This window comes from Argentina silus (assembly GCF_951799395.1).
Source record: "Argentina silus genome assembly, chromosome: 22".
Taxonomy (NCBI): Eukaryota; Metazoa; Chordata; class Actinopteri; order Argentiniformes; family Argentinidae; genus Argentina; species Argentina silus.
Genome location: NC_139676.1, coordinates 10,290,547 through 10,307,972, shown reverse-complemented (window position 1 = coordinate 10,307,972; position 17,426 = coordinate 10,290,547). Strand labels below are relative to the sequence as shown.

General features: G+C 47.1%; 2 protein-coding genes across 2 annotated transcripts in view; both read right to left on the bottom strand.

Annotated features, from left to right (window-relative positions):
• Positions 1-1,271: 1,271 nt before the first annotated feature.
• On the bottom strand, positions 1,272-11,434 carry map2k7 (mitogen-activated protein kinase kinase 7; the record flags this gene model as incomplete). The annotated part of the gene is given in 13 exon segments (XM_083694156.1): positions 1,272-2,881; positions 3,155-3,200; positions 3,318-3,460; positions 4,274-4,354; positions 4,524-4,703; positions 4,959-5,066; positions 5,545-5,664; positions 6,544-6,657; positions 6,944-7,010; positions 7,177-7,321; positions 9,599-9,646; positions 11,291-11,419; positions 11,422-11,434. Coding segments are annotated over 13 exon segments (1,335 nt in total). The 3' UTR covers positions 1,272-2,740.
• A 1,656-nt stretch (positions 11,435-13,090) lies between these two features.
• pkn1a (protein kinase N1a) overlaps positions 13,091-17,426 on the bottom strand; it is a 30,321-nt gene continuing 25,985 nt past the window's right edge. The window contains exons 12-23 of the mRNA XM_083693687.1: positions 17,149-17,284; positions 16,800-16,881; positions 16,431-16,510; positions 16,138-16,213; positions 15,863-15,954; positions 15,453-15,629; positions 15,260-15,322; positions 14,872-14,948; positions 14,510-14,652; positions 14,203-14,310; positions 13,936-14,016; positions 13,091-13,800 (exon numbers count right to left, since the gene is read on the bottom strand). Coding sequence (XP_083549813.1) covers positions 13,597-13,800; positions 13,936-14,016; positions 14,203-14,310; positions 14,510-14,652; positions 14,872-14,948; positions 15,260-15,322; positions 15,453-15,629; positions 15,863-15,954; positions 16,138-16,213; positions 16,431-16,510; positions 16,800-16,881; positions 17,149-17,284 — 1,319 coding nt within the window. The 3' untranslated portion in view covers positions 13,091-13,596. The remainder of the gene's footprint in view (positions 13,801-13,935; positions 14,017-14,202; positions 14,311-14,509; positions 14,653-14,871; positions 14,949-15,259; positions 15,323-15,452; positions 15,630-15,862; positions 15,955-16,137; positions 16,214-16,430; positions 16,511-16,799; positions 16,882-17,148; positions 17,285-17,426) is intronic.

The window sequence follows — 17,426 nt, the reverse complement described above, 5'->3', positions numbered from 1 at the left end:
TAGTCATAGTAATCAATTATAATATCAATAACAATAATAATAACAATAATAACTCTCTTTTGTATTTGTTTTAGATGATGACACCTTTGGTGTGTAATGTCAAGGTCATCGAGCTTGCAGGAGGCCCAGGGACAGACAGACGGATAGACAAACCAATGAAATGAGGTTGACCCTGGACCAAAATGACCCCTGAGGTCAAAGAGTAGAGGTCAGAACCAACAGACGGACACTTCACTAATAGTGAATATTCTGAGAGGTGCCTAGTGATATTAATACCACAACTATGTACTACTACTGTACACATTCAGCTCTATTTGATGTGAGGTCGTGTATTTCATAAATGTGGGTTAGTTTTGAGGTGCTGAGCTAGGCTATTCATCTACCGACCTAACTTCTCCCTACTCTCTTTAACTCCCTCCATTTTCTCTCCCTCTTTCTCACTTTCCTTAGCCGCCGTCAGACTAGCGTTTCTGTATTTGGTAACGTGTGTGTAATATAGACATTGCATTATTTCAATTATTTGGTTTTAAAAAAAAAAATTAAGTATTTGTCCTTTGGGGAACTGAATTGACAGCAGCGTCTAAAGCAAAAAGTAGCAGCAGCAGCAATGTAATAAATAATAATAAAATAACATTTTTTTTTTAGGCATAACAATAATGAACAGAACAGCAAACAACAAACAAACAAATCCTAATTCATTCCCTAAAATCATAATTGGTACATTGGTGCAAGGACACCATAAAAGCTTTTACAATGTCCAGCTAGCTTCAGCATCCTCCCTCCCTCCCTCCTCTCCTTTATCAAAGACCTGTTTATCTGTCCGTATTCACTCATCCCTCCCTCCTCTCCTTTATCAAAGACCTGTTTATCTGTCCGTATTCACCCATCCCTCACGACCTCTAGATGGCCTTACCTTTTCTCACACCTCTCTTTGACTTTCTCCCTCACTTTCTTTACCTTCTCTCTCTCTCTCATCATTCCAACCAATTCCTCTCACCTTCTTGCTGTTTCCTTCTTTCCTTCCCTCTTTCTCTTCTACTGAACCTCTACACTTAGTCAACGTCCTTGTTCCCTCTCTCTTCCCTCTTTCTCTGGCATTCTTGCGTTCTCCCTCTCCTCTCCTGTCTGTGTCTAGCGGTGATTTGGCTTGGTGGCTTGGTGTCTGTGTGTGTGTGTGTTGTCACGATACCAAAATGTTGACTTCTGGGGGGGGGGGGGGGGGGGGCTGTGTGTGTCTGTGTGTGTGTGTGTGTGTGTGTGTGTGTCCTAACTGGCTTTGGCTCTGGCCCTGCAGGAGGAGAGGCAATAGGAGACTCCAGTCAGGAGCTAAAGGGTCTTCTGACACGCACTCCGTCTGAAACTACACACTTTGGTTTGACAACACTGTGGAGCCCCTACAAGACAGTGAGAACAACAGAGACACAGGAAGACACAGAGAGAGAGAAAAAAGAGAGAGAGAGAGAGAGAGAGAGAGAGAGAGGGTTGAAAAGCTCCACAGCCAAAAGAGCCTGTCCCTTGCCTATTTCTTCCTCGACAATAAAAAAACACGCCTCCCCTCCATTCCTTCGTTCTTGCTGTTTTCTTCTACACTCCTCCTTCATAATAGGGCACTGTTCAACCTCAACTACCAGCTGGGGTATAGGCCTCCTCTCCTCCATCTACTCATCCCTCTCTCCACCGCTGCATCCCTCCATCTATCTCTGATACCAATATTAGCCACTTAAATTATTATAAATAATTAAAACCATCTCACTACAGAGCATAACCCTAATTTTTTTTTGTATTTTCCCATCTTTACCAATTCACAGCTGCTAGAAGAATAACTCGAAGCATGATTTTTTTTTAAGCATTTAAAAATGAATTAAGGTTACTGTTTCCCTCAACTACTGGACTTTCAAATCTATGGGTTAAAATTCACTAATAAAACAGTCATAATTGGTGTGTTAAAACTATAGTGGGATAGTGTTGGTCCATTATACATATATTATACATATATGGTCCATCTAAAATATCACATAATAGTGACTCTATAATACTTATAAAAATAGTAACATACCCGGCTGAATATTGCACTGAGCCTGATGTCTGTGTGAACCTAGCCTAGCCTCAAAGCTAGAGGATGCTAGCTTCAAGTTAGCTAATGGTAAAATGCTAACAGGATGTAACATATAGTAGCATAAGTTTGCTCCAGTGTGTGTAGACTACTCTGTTGACAGACCCATGATGAAAGAGCTGCACTGGAGCTGAACAAGATGACTAGTGAGTCTCCATGAACCGTATGTATATAGACACAAACATGATTTAGTGAATATATTTACAGTGAAGTGGTGGATCTAACTAATGGGCGAGTGATTTGCCTGTTTGAAGTGTGTGCCTGCATTTTGTCTCTGCACTGACATGCGCGAAGAAGATGAAACGATAATGTCATCCATCCAGCGCTTGTGTGTGCTAACGACTGCTTATAACCTCTAACTGGTGTCCATCTCTACTCTCCCTCTCTCCCATGTCTGTCTGTCTGTCCGTCCGTCCGTCCTGACCCAGACTCAATTCACCCATCCATCTATCCTGTCTGTCTGTCAGTCAAGCGGACCTCCTCCGTGTCTCCGTCCCTCTCTCCCGTCTCTGGCTCCAGACCTCCAGAGCCCCCCCCATGTGCTCCAGGTGCCCCAGGGAAGCAAGGCTCCCCCAGGGCCAGGGCCTGGTGCCTGGGTCTGGGGGCCTGGGCCATGGTGGCCACTGGCTACCTGCTGAACAGCGAGTGGAGTTGGTGGTGCTGGTAACACTGGCTGCTGCGTGGGGACTCGGTGTGCTCCATGACCCCCTGGAACCAGCCCGCCACGTCCACCTCCAGCACCTCGTAGCGTAGGATGAAATGATGCTCCTGGAGGGGGGGTGGGAGAGAGGAGAGGGGGAGGGAGGGGAGAGGAGAGGTGGAGGGAGGGGAGAGAGGGGGAGGGAGGGGGGAGAGAGGAGACAGAGAGAGAGAGAGAGAGAGAGACAGAAGTTAGACCATTAACCTGCATCCACTCTTTTAAAAGAAAAAATGTGTTCAATAGAAAAGAATACATTTAAATGTAGAACTTTTTTAAACCGATAGAATTGCAGCAATCATAAACTTGATTATTGAGCTGAATGACCAGGGGAAGGGGCTTACGAGCAGCTTGTGGTATTTTGGCCTTTTTCTGTGATCCTTTGTGAGGCTGTGGAAAGAGATGCAGTCAATGAATTATTGATATCAGTAAAGGATCATTCGGCACAGTACTGTGCGTGAGTGTGTGTGTGTGTGTCTGTTTTGTGTGTGTGTGTGTGTGTCTCACCAGTCTTTGACGAAGGACTGGAAGTCGAGGGAGAAGCCCATGCTGAGAGGGAGCAGGGGAGGATCCTCCTGCAGAACTTTGGTCAGAACCTCAAAGTCCGTCTTGCAGTTCTTATAGGGGAACTGTCCGGTGGCCAGCTCCACCTAGGGGCCAAGGAGACACATTACACTCACATCCCACTGGCATAAACCAACATCACTGTTCACTAAACACTACGAGTAAAACTGAACATTTCTAAGCATAGATACTTTAAATCAAATCTGATATGGCATCTTATTCATCATCTAATACTTCTGGGCACTGAGACTAATCTCCGTCATCAGCCCTGACTGAAGTTAGATGCATTTGTCTGCTTTAGAAAGGCATTAATGTTTCCTCTCTCCCTTGAGGTAATCACTGATCTAACAAAGTTGGATTGGTGACAGCAACAAAGTGGTAAAGCTACAGGTAGAGGAGAGGTACAGGTACAGGTAGAGGAGAGGTACAGGTACAGGTAGAGGAGAGGTACAGGTACAGGTAGAGGAGAGGTACAGATAGAGGAGAGGTACAGGTACAGGTAGAGGAGAGGTACAGGTACAGGTAGAGGAGAGGTACAGGTACAGGTAGAGTAGAGGTACAGATAGAGGAGCGGTACAGGTAGAGGAGAGGTACAGGTACAGGTAGAGGAGAGGTACAGGTAGAGGAGAGGTACAGGTAGAGGAGAGGTACAGGTACAGGTAGAGGAGAGGTACAGGTAGAGGAGAGGTACAGGTACAGGTAGAGGAGAGGTACAGGTACAGGTAGAGGAGAGGTACAGGTAGAGGTAGAGGTACAGGTACAGGTAGAGGAGAGGTACAGGTAGAGGTAGAGGAGAGGTACAGGTAGAGGTAGAGGAGAGGTACAGGTACAGGTAGAGGAGAGGTACAGGTACAGGTAGAGGAGAGGTACAGGTAGAGGAGAGGTGCTGGGTGACTCACCAGAGAGATGCCCAGGCTCCACACGTCTGCTCTGATGTCATAGTCAGGTTTGCTGGGGTCTGGAGGGTCTATTCTCTCAGGCTGGACACACACAGAGACGCACAGGCTTGGGTTCGAGCGAGCGAGAGAGTGTGTATGTGAGTGTGTACGTGTAGGGGTAAGTGCACAAAAGTGTGTGTGTGTGTGCCTGTGTGTGTGTGTGTGTGTGTGTGTGTGTGTGTGTCACATATTGAACGCCACAGTAACTCACAGCCATGTAGGCAGCACAGCCGGCGCTGCGGGTCTTGGCCTTGGAGTCGACGAGGCGACCGCTGATGCCGAAGTCACACAGTTTGATCTGCCCCTTGTCATCCAGCAGGATGTTGGAGGGCTTGACGTCTCTGTGGATCACGCCGTGCTTCTCCTTCAGGTACAGCAGAGCCTTCACTATCTACACACACACACACACACACACACACACACACACACACACACACACACGGAAGAGGACAGAGAGAAATATTAAGAGGGAAATAAAATCAACAATTGTTTCATGACTGGAATTAAGAAATTCTCATTGATCCACTTGGTGAGGGTCGGCTTACTGCTGGAGTCTATTCTGTTTCAACAAAGTAAATGATTGAATTGAATGGTATGAACTGAAAAACCCTGTGTGTGTGTGTGTGTGTGTGTGTGTGTCACTCACTGCCACTGTCATCTTGCCCAGGATGCGTTCAGGTATCGGCCCTTGGATCCTCTTCTTCAGTTTCTCAGCACACGTCCCCATCAGCTCCATGGCAATGAACACATCCGTCTGCGCACACACACACACACGCGCACACACACACACACGTTATGACGGCATTTTACAGTAAATAAGAAGTGACCTCTTCATCCCCACTATCCCCCTGTACACATTTCTCTCCTGTAAATACATTTAAAAAAAAGAAAAAGGGAATTCTTCCTTCTTCTAGCATTGTGACTGCCAATAGCCCCTGGTCCTACCATAGATGACTTTTTCTTATGATGACTGATGGATAGATGATTCACTTACTTAGACAAATGTATCTGTTGTAAATCCCTTTGGATAAAGGCGTCTGCTAAATGCCGTAAATGTAAATGTAAGTGACGCTTTGCAAGCAAGGAGAGTTCAGGGAGCTCTTACCAAGGCAGCATTATTTAACAGACTTAGCACTGCAATAGGGTGCAGATATTCCTCACAAATACTAAAGAACATGGATGTTGCCATGTGATGTGTTGAATGATGTTGTGTGTGTGTGTGTCAGACTCACGTTGGTAACTATGGCGCCGTAGCACTGGATGATGTAAGGGCAGTCGTGGCTCTTCAGCACCACGTCCAGATCCATCAGGATCCTCTTGTTCTCGTCCTTGTTGCCTGTCCTGCGCATTTGCTGGAGACACACACACACACACACACACACACACACACACACACACACACACACACACACACACACACACACACCTCAGGCATCAATGTATAGTACATTACACATGTGCATGCTTAAACAAGCTAAAGTGGGTGCTGCACAGACCCTAAAGAGAATTGTAGCAGCATGCTACGTGTTGACGTTCAGAGGACGTAGCAGATCAACAGTGCATCACAAACGCGTTAATGTTAATACGGTTTACTTCAGCATCCGGAATTGAAGAGTAAGACTTTGCAGGGCCGAGCATCTAGTTGACGTACTAAAGCATTACAGCACATTACCAGGGATAGGTCTCCTTCATTAACCCCCTGTGGTATGTTGACTAATTGACTAACGACTATGACTAATTGTTCAACAGTTCAAATGGCTACAATTAAAGCACTCGGTTAAATGGAGGTTTGTGACGATGCTGTGTAATTACTGGCAGCGCGGGAGGATAAATGGGGAGGACAGAGCACAGGGAGGGAGGGAGGGAGGGAGGGAGGGGAGAGAGAGAGAGGGAGGGAGGGAGGGGAGAGAGAGAGAGAACAATGCTGAGTCCAACAACCACAGGTTTTAAGTGATTCCGCTTGGTTTTGCTGTTTCAAAACGGACGTATTTGAGTGCCTTTGGAGCTTTGGTTCGATGATTCTAGTTTGACCCTATTTTTTTTTCCCCATTGTACACCGATGAGGATGTAGCCGGTGCCGGTGAGTTCCTCAAAACCGAAATCACACACAAAAAAAAAGTGTTTACCCTTCTATAATATGCCATTTACATCAAAAACCCCATCCTTTAATGGCTAATACCGAAACTCCAGATGACACTAGGGAGTTGTGGTTGGTCGTAGGAGAGTCTTACTTTGACGGCGATGACGTGGCCCGTCTTCTTAAAGCGGATTTTGAAGACCTGTCCGCATGTGCCGCTGCCAATCTCCCCCTCGCTGATCAGGTCAGAGACCTCAGCCGGGTACCGCTGGGGGGGCGGGAGACACAGACAGACAGACATTAAAAAACGTGTGGTTACAAACATAAACGCAATTGACGAGAGAGACAGTTGGAAATTGAGGAGTAGATAGAGAGGGGGCAGAGAAAACGGCAGTATTACAACCCCCCCCCCCCCCCCCCCACCGCAGTGCACGTGTAATCGTCAGTAGATGGTAGGACTAACTACTGGACCCACAGCACGTGCTACAGTCATCTATACAGCCATCATGCTCATGTTTCCCATGAGTGCAGCAGAGAGGGTTAACAGGTCTCACCTGTCCGTCAATCTTCAGGTAGCCTGTCTGCTTCATGATCTCCTGCAGCTTCTGGTCTATCTCTGCACTGTGGGCACAGAGACCGAAACAGTGGGGATTAGATGATGGAATATGTGGTGTGTGTGTGTGTGTGTTCCATGTGTGTATACTTTATGTATGTTCTGCGTGTGTGTGTGTCTGTTCCATGTATGTATATTTTATGTATGTTCTGCGTGTGTGTGTGTGTGTCATACTTCTCCAGGCTCTTGGGCAAGCAGTACTGTGGCGTGGGCAGGTTGAGCATGTGTCTGGGGCGGCTGGGGTAGGAGTGGTGCTGGGGCGAGCTCTCTGATGACGAGGAACGGCTCCCTCCATCATTGGCCAGGGGAAGCTGGAGAGCTGGAGGAGAGGAACGGAGGGACAGAGGATTAGAAACGAAGGGAGGGAGGAAAGGTAGAGGGGTGGGAATGTTCTCCCTGTAGACTAGGTGTCTTGTTTCTCCTTTTGTAAAACTTGTGTCAGTATTATAATCTTTCCTCATCTCCTGTCCTCCATGACTGTTGCGCTCACGGGACCTGATGGCACAGAGCAATATAGTGGATACAGGGGAGGCTGGTGGAGGTAGAAATCGGAGGACGGACGGGCTCATTGTAATGGAATGGAATGGAATGAGGACACGTGTGTTTGATACCATTCCTCATTCCATCCCCCCCCCCCCCACACACACACACACAATGAGCCCCGTCCTCTGATTTCTACCTCCACCAGCCTCCCCTGAGTGGATATCTATCTGGTCCTCTCACCTATCCCAAGACAGAAGGCTACAGTATGAAACGTACGCCAGACAGTATTGGGTTACAGCCGGGGGAATTCTAACACCCAATCACGAACCAACAGTTAGGCCAAAAACATTGGTTTAGAAAAACATGGAGGAGAGCAGGGCATCAGTCCCCAGCACTGTGCGGTGTGGTGAAGCCTAATAACTGCCTAATAACCGCTACATAACGCACCCCTAAATCTTCAGAAAGGCAACCTTCTTTAAGTATAAGCAGCCAGGCGAAAGAGACACCACTTCAATATCAGACTTGGCTCGTGTTCTATTCCCTCTGAGCCACACCTCCCAGACAAACAGTGTTATTTTCAAAGAAAAACGACACGCTTCTCGGACAAGATGGAGAAGGCAGGTGGGGTTGGGGGGTTGGGGGGAGGGAGGGGCATGCAACCACACAACCGCATTCAGACATCGAGGGTCAGTCAGTACACCTCTCTGATGCAAAGAACATTGACCATTGATTGAATTTGGACCGCAATGAACCCTGAAGAGGGTGACCCTGCTCCACCCTCCCTTTCAGTTCAGATCTCCGATCTAAAAGGGTGGCATACTGAGAGGATCCTGGATCGCCTGTAGACCTGGAAAGAATCTGTTAGTGGGGGGAAAGGGGGTGGTGGGGAGGGGGTGTTTAGTGGACACAGCAGGCAATCTTTGGCACAGGCCAGTCCTCAACAGCTGGGTCCAGACAGACAGACAGACAGACGGACAGACGGACGGACAGACACACATCAGCCACGTAGGCACCACTGCCTAGTCACGGCTCCATCGTCGAAGGAAGCCAGGAGACCAAGAGAGAACGCTTTGCACAGAGACATCTTAGAAGAAGATGGCAACATCTGCTCCTGAGAAAAACAGCATGAAGCAACAGACAGATGGACAGACAGACAGACAGACAGACAGACAGACCCCAGGACAGACGGACAGTCTGAACTGCAGGGCAAAGACATCAAGCAACGACACACAAAGCATCCTGGGTGACCTGACAGACTGAGAGTTGGAGAGGTGGGTCCGTCACGGTGAGAGATATAGAGAGAAAGAGAAAATGAGGGGGGAGGAGAAGAGAACAAATTCAGACTGGCCACAGCACTCCGTCAGACCGGCCGATCGGTGGGATGCTCGATTAGACTTGTGTGTAAAAAAAAAACCGTGCCGTGCAGAAAGCCTCATGTCATGCACCGTGTCTCTGCATCCAGCAAAACAAGGGTTAATATCCTCAAACACACACAGGCATACGAGAGCGCACACGCACACACACACTGCCCTGCCACTGGCACTCACATGAAGGAGAGGTGGAAAGATGGAGGGAGGATGAGATTAGAGGGGAGGTGAGAAAGTCAGTTGCAACTAAGGCCTACTGGGAACATAGTCTGTGTGCACACCCAAAGAAAGGTTGATTCTTTCATACTCATAACATTATATTCTTGTACTGACTAGGGCTCACTATGAATAAGAGTCTGCCAAATGTCCAAAAATATCACTAACATATTTCTGTCAGTGGGTAACCTGTGTGCCACAACACATTTGCTTCAGAATATGAGGATAATTTAAATGCTGGTATAAGATTATTTAGGCCATCGTAGTTTTAGAAGGACCTGTGATAGTATCATGTGTGGGAAGATCTCTATGAAGATACAATACGCTATTGTGTTCTGAGCCACTGAGGGTGGAAAGGTCACTTGCTGTTGGACTGGAGGGTGACATGGAGATGGAGAGAGAGAGAGAGAGAGAGAGAGAGAGAGAGAGAGAGAGAGAGAGAGAGGAGATGATAGAGGGGGATAGAGAGGGGAGTGTGAGAGAGGGAGGGTGGGGTGCAGTGGCAGAGAGAGTGATGGATTGAATGATACCTGCACGCTGGGAGGGGGCTGGAGCAGGACTGAGCTGGATCACGATGACTGGACACAGAGGAGAGAAAATACACACACACACCATTACTGCACTGTTCACCACCACTGACACTGACACACACACACACACACGCACACTTGAGCGCATCCATACATAGGCACACGTGCATGAATACACACATGATCGAACACTCAGTCACACACTCACATGTGCGTGCCATGTGCACCCCCCCCCCCACACACACACACACACACACACACACTACACTTGTCTGAGACACACACACACACACACACCTTGTGAGACACACACTAACCCCTTAATAAACCACCACATATTATTGACACATGTATTCCACATTTCCTTGGTGGAAAATCCTCCAAAACTCTCCAGACAAATAAAAAGTTAAACACCTTGAATGCAGAGTGGGCCATCTCTACATTACCTCCATCAAACACCACTGCACCATATTGTCCAATTTGATTGACCTCAGCTCAGGACAACTCCACACACCACCAAAGTACATTGAATGCAGATGATGACATTAGAAACAACATGGTGCCTCTAAGCATGGGTAAGAACACTGTCTAGCTGCCCCAGTCTTGGATCTTTGCCATCCAAATAGATTGGGTAGGGAGAGTTGATCCTGTCGCTGAATATATGTTTAGTTAACGATCACCTGGTGCAGTTGAGACAAATTCCAGGTTTGAGTCATTTTGACCCAAAACTAAACTGAAGGTGTTCAAACCGACCTCATCTTTTCAGATCAGCCAAACAAACAACCAATGACAAGCGTGGGAATTACGTAAATGGCTGCATCAGCACGATGCACACCTACGTTTACAGCAATTGAGCAACATTGGTGTGGCATTTTACAAGTAAGAAAGACCCAATGTCAAACCAATAAGTCAAATGATGTGGCGTTGAGACGATAAACTAATTGACCAAATAGAAACGAGACCGCTAGATAGGATAGCTGAAATTAATTGCACAACATCATCATATTTTCCGAAATATGTCAAGAGGCTTGGAAGGTAACAAGGTAGTTATCTTGCAAGTTAGGGATGGGAAAATGTGCAGCCCTGCTGTGATCGTAGCTATATAGTTGCTGGCTAACGTAGCTGGCTATGCTTGTTAGCCAATAACATTGACTCGGTCAAACAAGAGAATTGGAAGTGTGGCTGTAATGTCTATGAAGGCTAAGCAACCAGGGCAAAAATATTTTGGACTAGAAAGACATGTATCAGACAGTGCTAGAAAGCTCATTGTTTTGACAGGAGCAACAAATACAGCAACAAATTGACAGCTTGATTGACGGACGGATGGGGCCTGCTAGAGCTATCGTTAGCTAGCTTACTAGCTAGCTGTCAGAGCCAAAACACAGTCCGGGACGTGGCAAAAAACAACCGAGTACATTTTATGACACCATTGAAGTGTTATGAACTATTGGTTTACATAGCTTGAAAACAAGCTTTAAGTGATGTGTGCTGTGCATATACGGCGTGTGACACCATTAGTCAGATCTAACGTCCTGAGTTCGTGTTTGTTTATGTAGCTAGCCTTCTAGCATGTTAGCTAACATAGCAGATATCACCCCCTCTCTCCTCCACTCCCTCCGCCTCTCCTTCGATCCTTTCCCCTGCCCCTTGTCTCTCCGTTACCGACTCCGTAACTCTCCCATGGTCACTCACTTGGCCTCGGACGTGAACGCTGTGGACTCATGTCGATGTTGAGGTCAATTCTTCTACGAGCTTCCTTATTTTCTTGCTTTAGTTTCTCCTCGATTCGGGAGAGTCTCTGTTCCAGCGACGACATCTTGAAAAATTGAGTACCATCGAGCGTCACCAGCTAGCTCTAGACTCCCCCTCGCTGGTGAACTGTGCAGTCAGGGACTCCGGAGGACTCAGAAATCGCAGTGCAGCTGGGTGACCATAGATGTCACAATTCTGTCCCGATGTCCTACGAAAAACTCATTTCCATATTGAGTGTCATAGAAGGAGAACACTGTTTCCATGTTTGGAATAAGCATGTGGTGTGTGTGTTGGTGTTGTTATGAAACTTGCATTTCTGTCAATCTTTTGAGTCATTAGGCAGTATCTAACTATCCACTAAGTAATCTAACAGTACTTACTAGTTAAGGGAGCAGCTGACCTTTCTAGACATTACTTTGGTTTTATTACCATCAGGCTTGTCTCAATGTTTAACTGATGTATTTTCATCTACAATATGCCGTTTTAAAATCAATTCTATTTCTCTGTAAAGTGTACCGAGACTCTTTGACTGCACTTTATAAACGTTGACTCAACTTGGTATTAAATACATGGAAATAGCACCAATGACTTCTAAAACACAGTAAACCACACACAGTAGGCATTTCACTAGATTTTCTTTATAAATAACTCATCTCATACTTTCACATGGTTTTGTAGAGTCGTACACAAGATAAGTAGAGTCCCAGCCTGCAGCCAGACTAACAGACTCACAACAAACCCCCAGACAGAGAGAAAACAATGAAAAAGGAGGTACAGTATTGTCTTTGTTTTTTAAAAACATCTCAAGCTGTGCATGTGGGTGCAGCATGAATCAACCCCTAAACTCTGATCTAAGGTAAATTTTTCTTTCCAAGTGGGTATATTATAATAATGGTATAAGAGTAAACTGATTGTCCTTTAAAGGTAACTTTAACCAGGAGCGATGTGTGGGATTGCGTGATATTGTGTAAGTGTTTGGAAGAGGTTGATTGTGCATCTTTTTTCTGTGTGTGTGTGTGTGTGTGTGTGTGTGTTCAAATATGAGCCAATGGCACAGGTGTAGATCAGAGACTTCAAATCATGTCACTTCATCTTGACTGTACATAGAATTCATAGACCTGGACCAACTCAAAGGCATAATAGGGGAATATTCCAATAACACTCCATTCCTTTAAAAACATCACCATCATCCTCAAATTATTTGCAATAATAATAAAAACTAAAATCAAATACAACAAATTGAAGTTAAAAAAAGGGGGGGGGGGGTGAAAGCCCATTGAGAATGCACTAGTGATCTGATTGGTTTAGAATGGACTGTTCCGACCCCCCCCCCCCCCCCCCCCCCCCCCAAGAGCAGTGGTTCTTTCCCCCTTGGTTGACACACAAACATATCACTGGGTAACTTGATGGGAGAGTCATGATCATCTAAAATTGTTCACAATGTAACAACGTAGAACACATACTGTTGATTCCACACATTCTTAATTCTACTCCACCGTTCCGCCAGGCAGGTAACTTTCCTTAAACAGAACATCATGTAACATACACCACCCTTATTGCATACAAAGGACCACCGCTGTACACTAAAGGACCACAAAATAAAAAATAAAATAAAATAAAACGCATTTCCTAGTAGAAATGTAAGGCATCTGTTGAAGCCATGCCCCCCCCCCCCCTCCCAAATATTCTTATTCTTTTGTCACAGTATGAAAGAAGTGAGATCTCCTCCTCTTACCCCCCCCCCCCCTTTCTCCTCTGAGCAGCATACTCCACTTCAAAGGAGGGAAGGCGAAGTTTAAAGGGTGTGTTTTCGGTCAGGATCTTGTAAGGACACAGCCATTGGAGTGTTCTAGAGGGAGGGTGGGGGGGGGGGGGAGGAGGAGGTGGTGGCACAAGCTTTGGGGGCTGTCACACTTGCTGTCCTTCTTTCCTTTGGGAACATCAGTCAGTGGTGTCTCATTGTAACAGAACTTCATTTCCCATCAGCCATGTCTCTCTTACAGTGTGTAAAGCCACAGATTCACTGTGACAGCAACACAGTGACAGGGTCTGGGTTTGTACTCATCTCCTGTAGTTCATAGCCAGCCCGCCCCCCCCCCCCCCCCCACACACAGACACACAGTACATTACAGACCGACTGTCTGCCTTTAGTCTCTCACATTCAGTGTGGTGGCGTGTATAGATAAACCACCCCCTGCAAACAATCGTGACCTCCTGATGATGAGGTCATGGTGAGGTCGCGACCCCTAGCAGAGGTCAGAGACGTAGTCAAAGTCGTGGAAGCTGTCCTGGTCCTTGCGGGAGAGCGTGCGGCGCTCACGCGGCGGGGTGAGGGCGGGGGGCTCGGCGGTGAACTCTTCATCGAAGTTACTGACGTCCTCCTTGCCCCTGATGGAGGGAACGAAGGGAGGGGGGAGTTTCCTTTGGAGGAGGGCCTCCCAGTCCAGACCCTGGAAAAGAGAGAGAGAGAGAAAGGAAAAGATGGAATGTGTAAGTTATGATAAAACATAGAATAAAGAAAGTAAACAGAAAGACGGATAGATAAATTAGAATTATAAAAAAAAAATCATGGCTTTCTCTCTCACCCTGAAGAAAGGCTGCTTCTTCACTTCCTCTGCATCTTTCTCACCAGAGCCCAGTCTTCTCTCTGGGTTCCTCCTCAACAGCTGTTCATGAAACACAGTCAAGGAACAAATCTGATAACTGACAAACAACTGAGGGACCTCTGTGTGTGTGTGTGTGTGAGAGAGTGTGTGTGTGTGTGAGAGAGTGTGTGTGAGTGTGTGTGTGTGAGAGTGTGAGTGTGTGTGAGGGTGTGTGTGTGTGTGTGTGTGTGAGAGTGTGTGTCTTACCCTCCTCATGACGCCAATGGCCTCAGTGGAGAGGAATCGTGGGTAGCGGACCTCGTCATTCACGATGCTGTCAAACACCTCTTCCTCATCGTCACCAGGGAAGGGCGACTAGAGAGAGAGAGAACAGACAGAATGAACAGGCAGATAGAATGATTTACCTCAGCCTACATACGGTATATCAGACCGCACCATACATAAATCATCTGTTGTGTGTGTGAAATAAAGTACTGTATATGTTGACTGTTCCCTGCTCCATTGAGTGTGTGTGTGTGTGTGTGTGTGAGAGAGTGAGTGTTCCGCGTCTCACCTCTCCCACCAGCATCTCGTAGATGAGGACCCCCAGGCCCCACCAGTCGACTGCTCTGGTGTAGGAGGTGTCGGTTAGAACCTCGGGGGCCAGGAACTCTGGGGTACCACAGAACGTACTGGTCCGGTCCCCAAAACCCATCCCTATGGGAGAACGATCAACACATTGGTATTGTATGAGATCACACTCCTTGCCTGCACAATTGCCTGCCCCCTTTGGGGATGAATAAAGCATGTTGAATTGAACTGAAAATCAGTTGAAGATGTAGGTGTCTTGTTTTGTCTGTATTTAGTGATATTTTAACGTAAACATTGTCCAGAAGAAGAAATAAGAAGACACACAGATGGGCCCCCTACACATACCTTCTTTACATAGTCCGAAGTCGGCAATCTTGACGTATCCATCGATATCCAGCAGCAGGTTGTCTAGTTTAAGGTCTCTGGAGGAGGGAGAGAGTAGACAATATTAGAATGGATTATAAAGATGATTATTATTATTTGTATATGACATGTAGTGGAATGTGAATGGTGCAGATACTTCAGACATTACGGTACAGTTGGTTTGTGTAGAGAGTTTGTGTTATTAAAGGCAGCGGATTGGCTATGGATGAAACACAGTGGAGGCAAAAATCAGAGGACGGGCTTCATTGTCGCGTTTGATGCCATTCCTCATTCCATTCCGTGCATCACAATGAGCCCATCCTCCGATTTCTACCTCCACCAGCCTCCCTTGATGGAATACGTCACTCACCTGTACACAATCTTATGGTCGTGGAGAAACTGCAGCCCCAGAACCACACAGGCTGAATAGAACCTATAGACAGGAGACACATGGGTCAAAAGACACATCATACACAAACAAACAGTACATACATGCACACAAATAATATATGCACACACACACACACACACACACACTACACACACACACACACACTACATACACAGCCCGTGGCTCAGTGAAGACGTCAGTGTGTATGTGCATCATCAGGTCTCCCCCGGCCGTGTACTCCATGACAAAACACACGTGTTCAGGCGTCTGGAAACACGCAAACAGGTTGACCAGGAACGGGTGGTGGGACACGTTCACCGTCTCAAAGATCCTCTTCTCACACATCAGACTGGAGGGAGGTGAGAGGGGGTGGGGGGGGGAGGAAGAAGGGGGACGAGGGGAGGGGAGAGGAGACACAGTAGGTCAGTGTTTAAAAGGGTTCATGGTTGAGCGCCAGTAGTGTGGCAGGGAGGAGGAGGAGAGGAGGTGTGTTTTCAGCTGCTACGCTGGTCGTGTTGCAGCCCGGTCCAAACAGCCATGTAAAAAAACAGCCAGACACAGATACACAATACACACACACACCTCTCCACCTCGTCCCTTGCTACGATGTCTCCTTTCTTCAGAGCCTTGATGGCGTACATGCTGCCCGTCTTCTTGTACTCTGACAGCAGCACCTGAGAGAGACACACACACACACACACACACGTGAGGAAAGACCAACAACACCAGTGGAACAGCTCAGCCGGGGCTCAGACAGTCACCAAAGGAAGCCTTGAAGAATGATTCTCTGTGCGTAAGAACAAATGAGAGCGAAAGGTCAGCGGCGTAGAAGACGTATGACACGACGAAAGGCTGACCTTTCCAAAGTGTCCCCTGCCCAGCACAGCGATCAGCCTGAAGTCCTGCAGGCAGAGGGGCGTCTTCCTCTGTTTACTGTGGAGAGAGCAGACGCGTTCACACAATGAGCCCAGGGACAATATCACATACTGTACCTGGAGGAAATATGCAGCGTGCCCTGAGGTTGTGTCGCGTAAAGCAGAAAGACCGCTTCGGAATCAAGATGTTGTTCACCTGCTCTAACACGCTTTGAGAGATGACATTAGAGTTGGTGTGTGTGTGTGTTTGTGTGTGTGTGTGTGTGTGTGTGCACCTGTTCAGAGAGGAGGTTCGGACAAGACGTTCAGGGGTGAGGTCTGGGGGAGAGAAGGGCTCGATGACTGGCAACCGCTCCTGAGAAAGGGAGAACGGGGGAGGAAGAGAGATGGAGGGAGAGGAAGCAAAGCCAGGGAGCGAGTGAGTGAGTGAGTGAGAGAGAGAGAGAGAGAAGGAGGTAGTGAATAAGTGTGAGAAAAATTGGATTGAGAGGTAAATGGAAAAAAAGTCAATCAACTTGGTCAAGTCTCTCTGCTAGCAGACTCCTCTCTTTATTTCTTTCCTTCTCTCCATTTTATCGTCCCAACATTTAAATAGTGATGTACGTTTCCATCTTTCTCTCAGTGTCTCTCTCTCTCTCTCTCACCGGAGTGTTTGTGTCCGTGTCTCTCTTGTAATCCCTAAGCGGGGAATCGCTATCCAGGCTCAGCTTCTCCACTGAGATCTCCCTGGAACACCCCAACGCACGCACGCGCACACACACACACACGCGCGCACACACACACACACACACAAAAGGGTACTTAAGACACAGGGTAGGGAGCGTAAAACATGCTTTATGGATTTGGGAAGCAATAGGAACAGATTTTAAGGGATGGATTGGAGGTGCATTTTGCTTTGTGGTAAAGAAATGAATGGTTGAATGGTTCTTCTGATGGAGTGTGTTCAGTGTGTGTGTGTGTTCAGTGTGTGTGTGTTCAGTGTGTGTGTATTACCCAGAGTTGAGGGAGAGGGAGTGTGCGTTGGGGCTGTAGGTGCCCGTGTTGTTGACAGTGGGGATGGCGTTCCGTAGAAGTCTCACCCAGGTCCCGATGTCAACGTTCATCTGACGAGCTCGAAGGAAAGCCTTGCCTGCAAACACACACACGCGCTGAAATCTTGCAATAAACGGACACAAACCACACCAACCATCCACTTAAGAAGAGGCCATGATATCAGTGACCACAAGGGGGTGCTGTGGTCTACGTTGAAACCTCTGCATCGCAACGCAAAC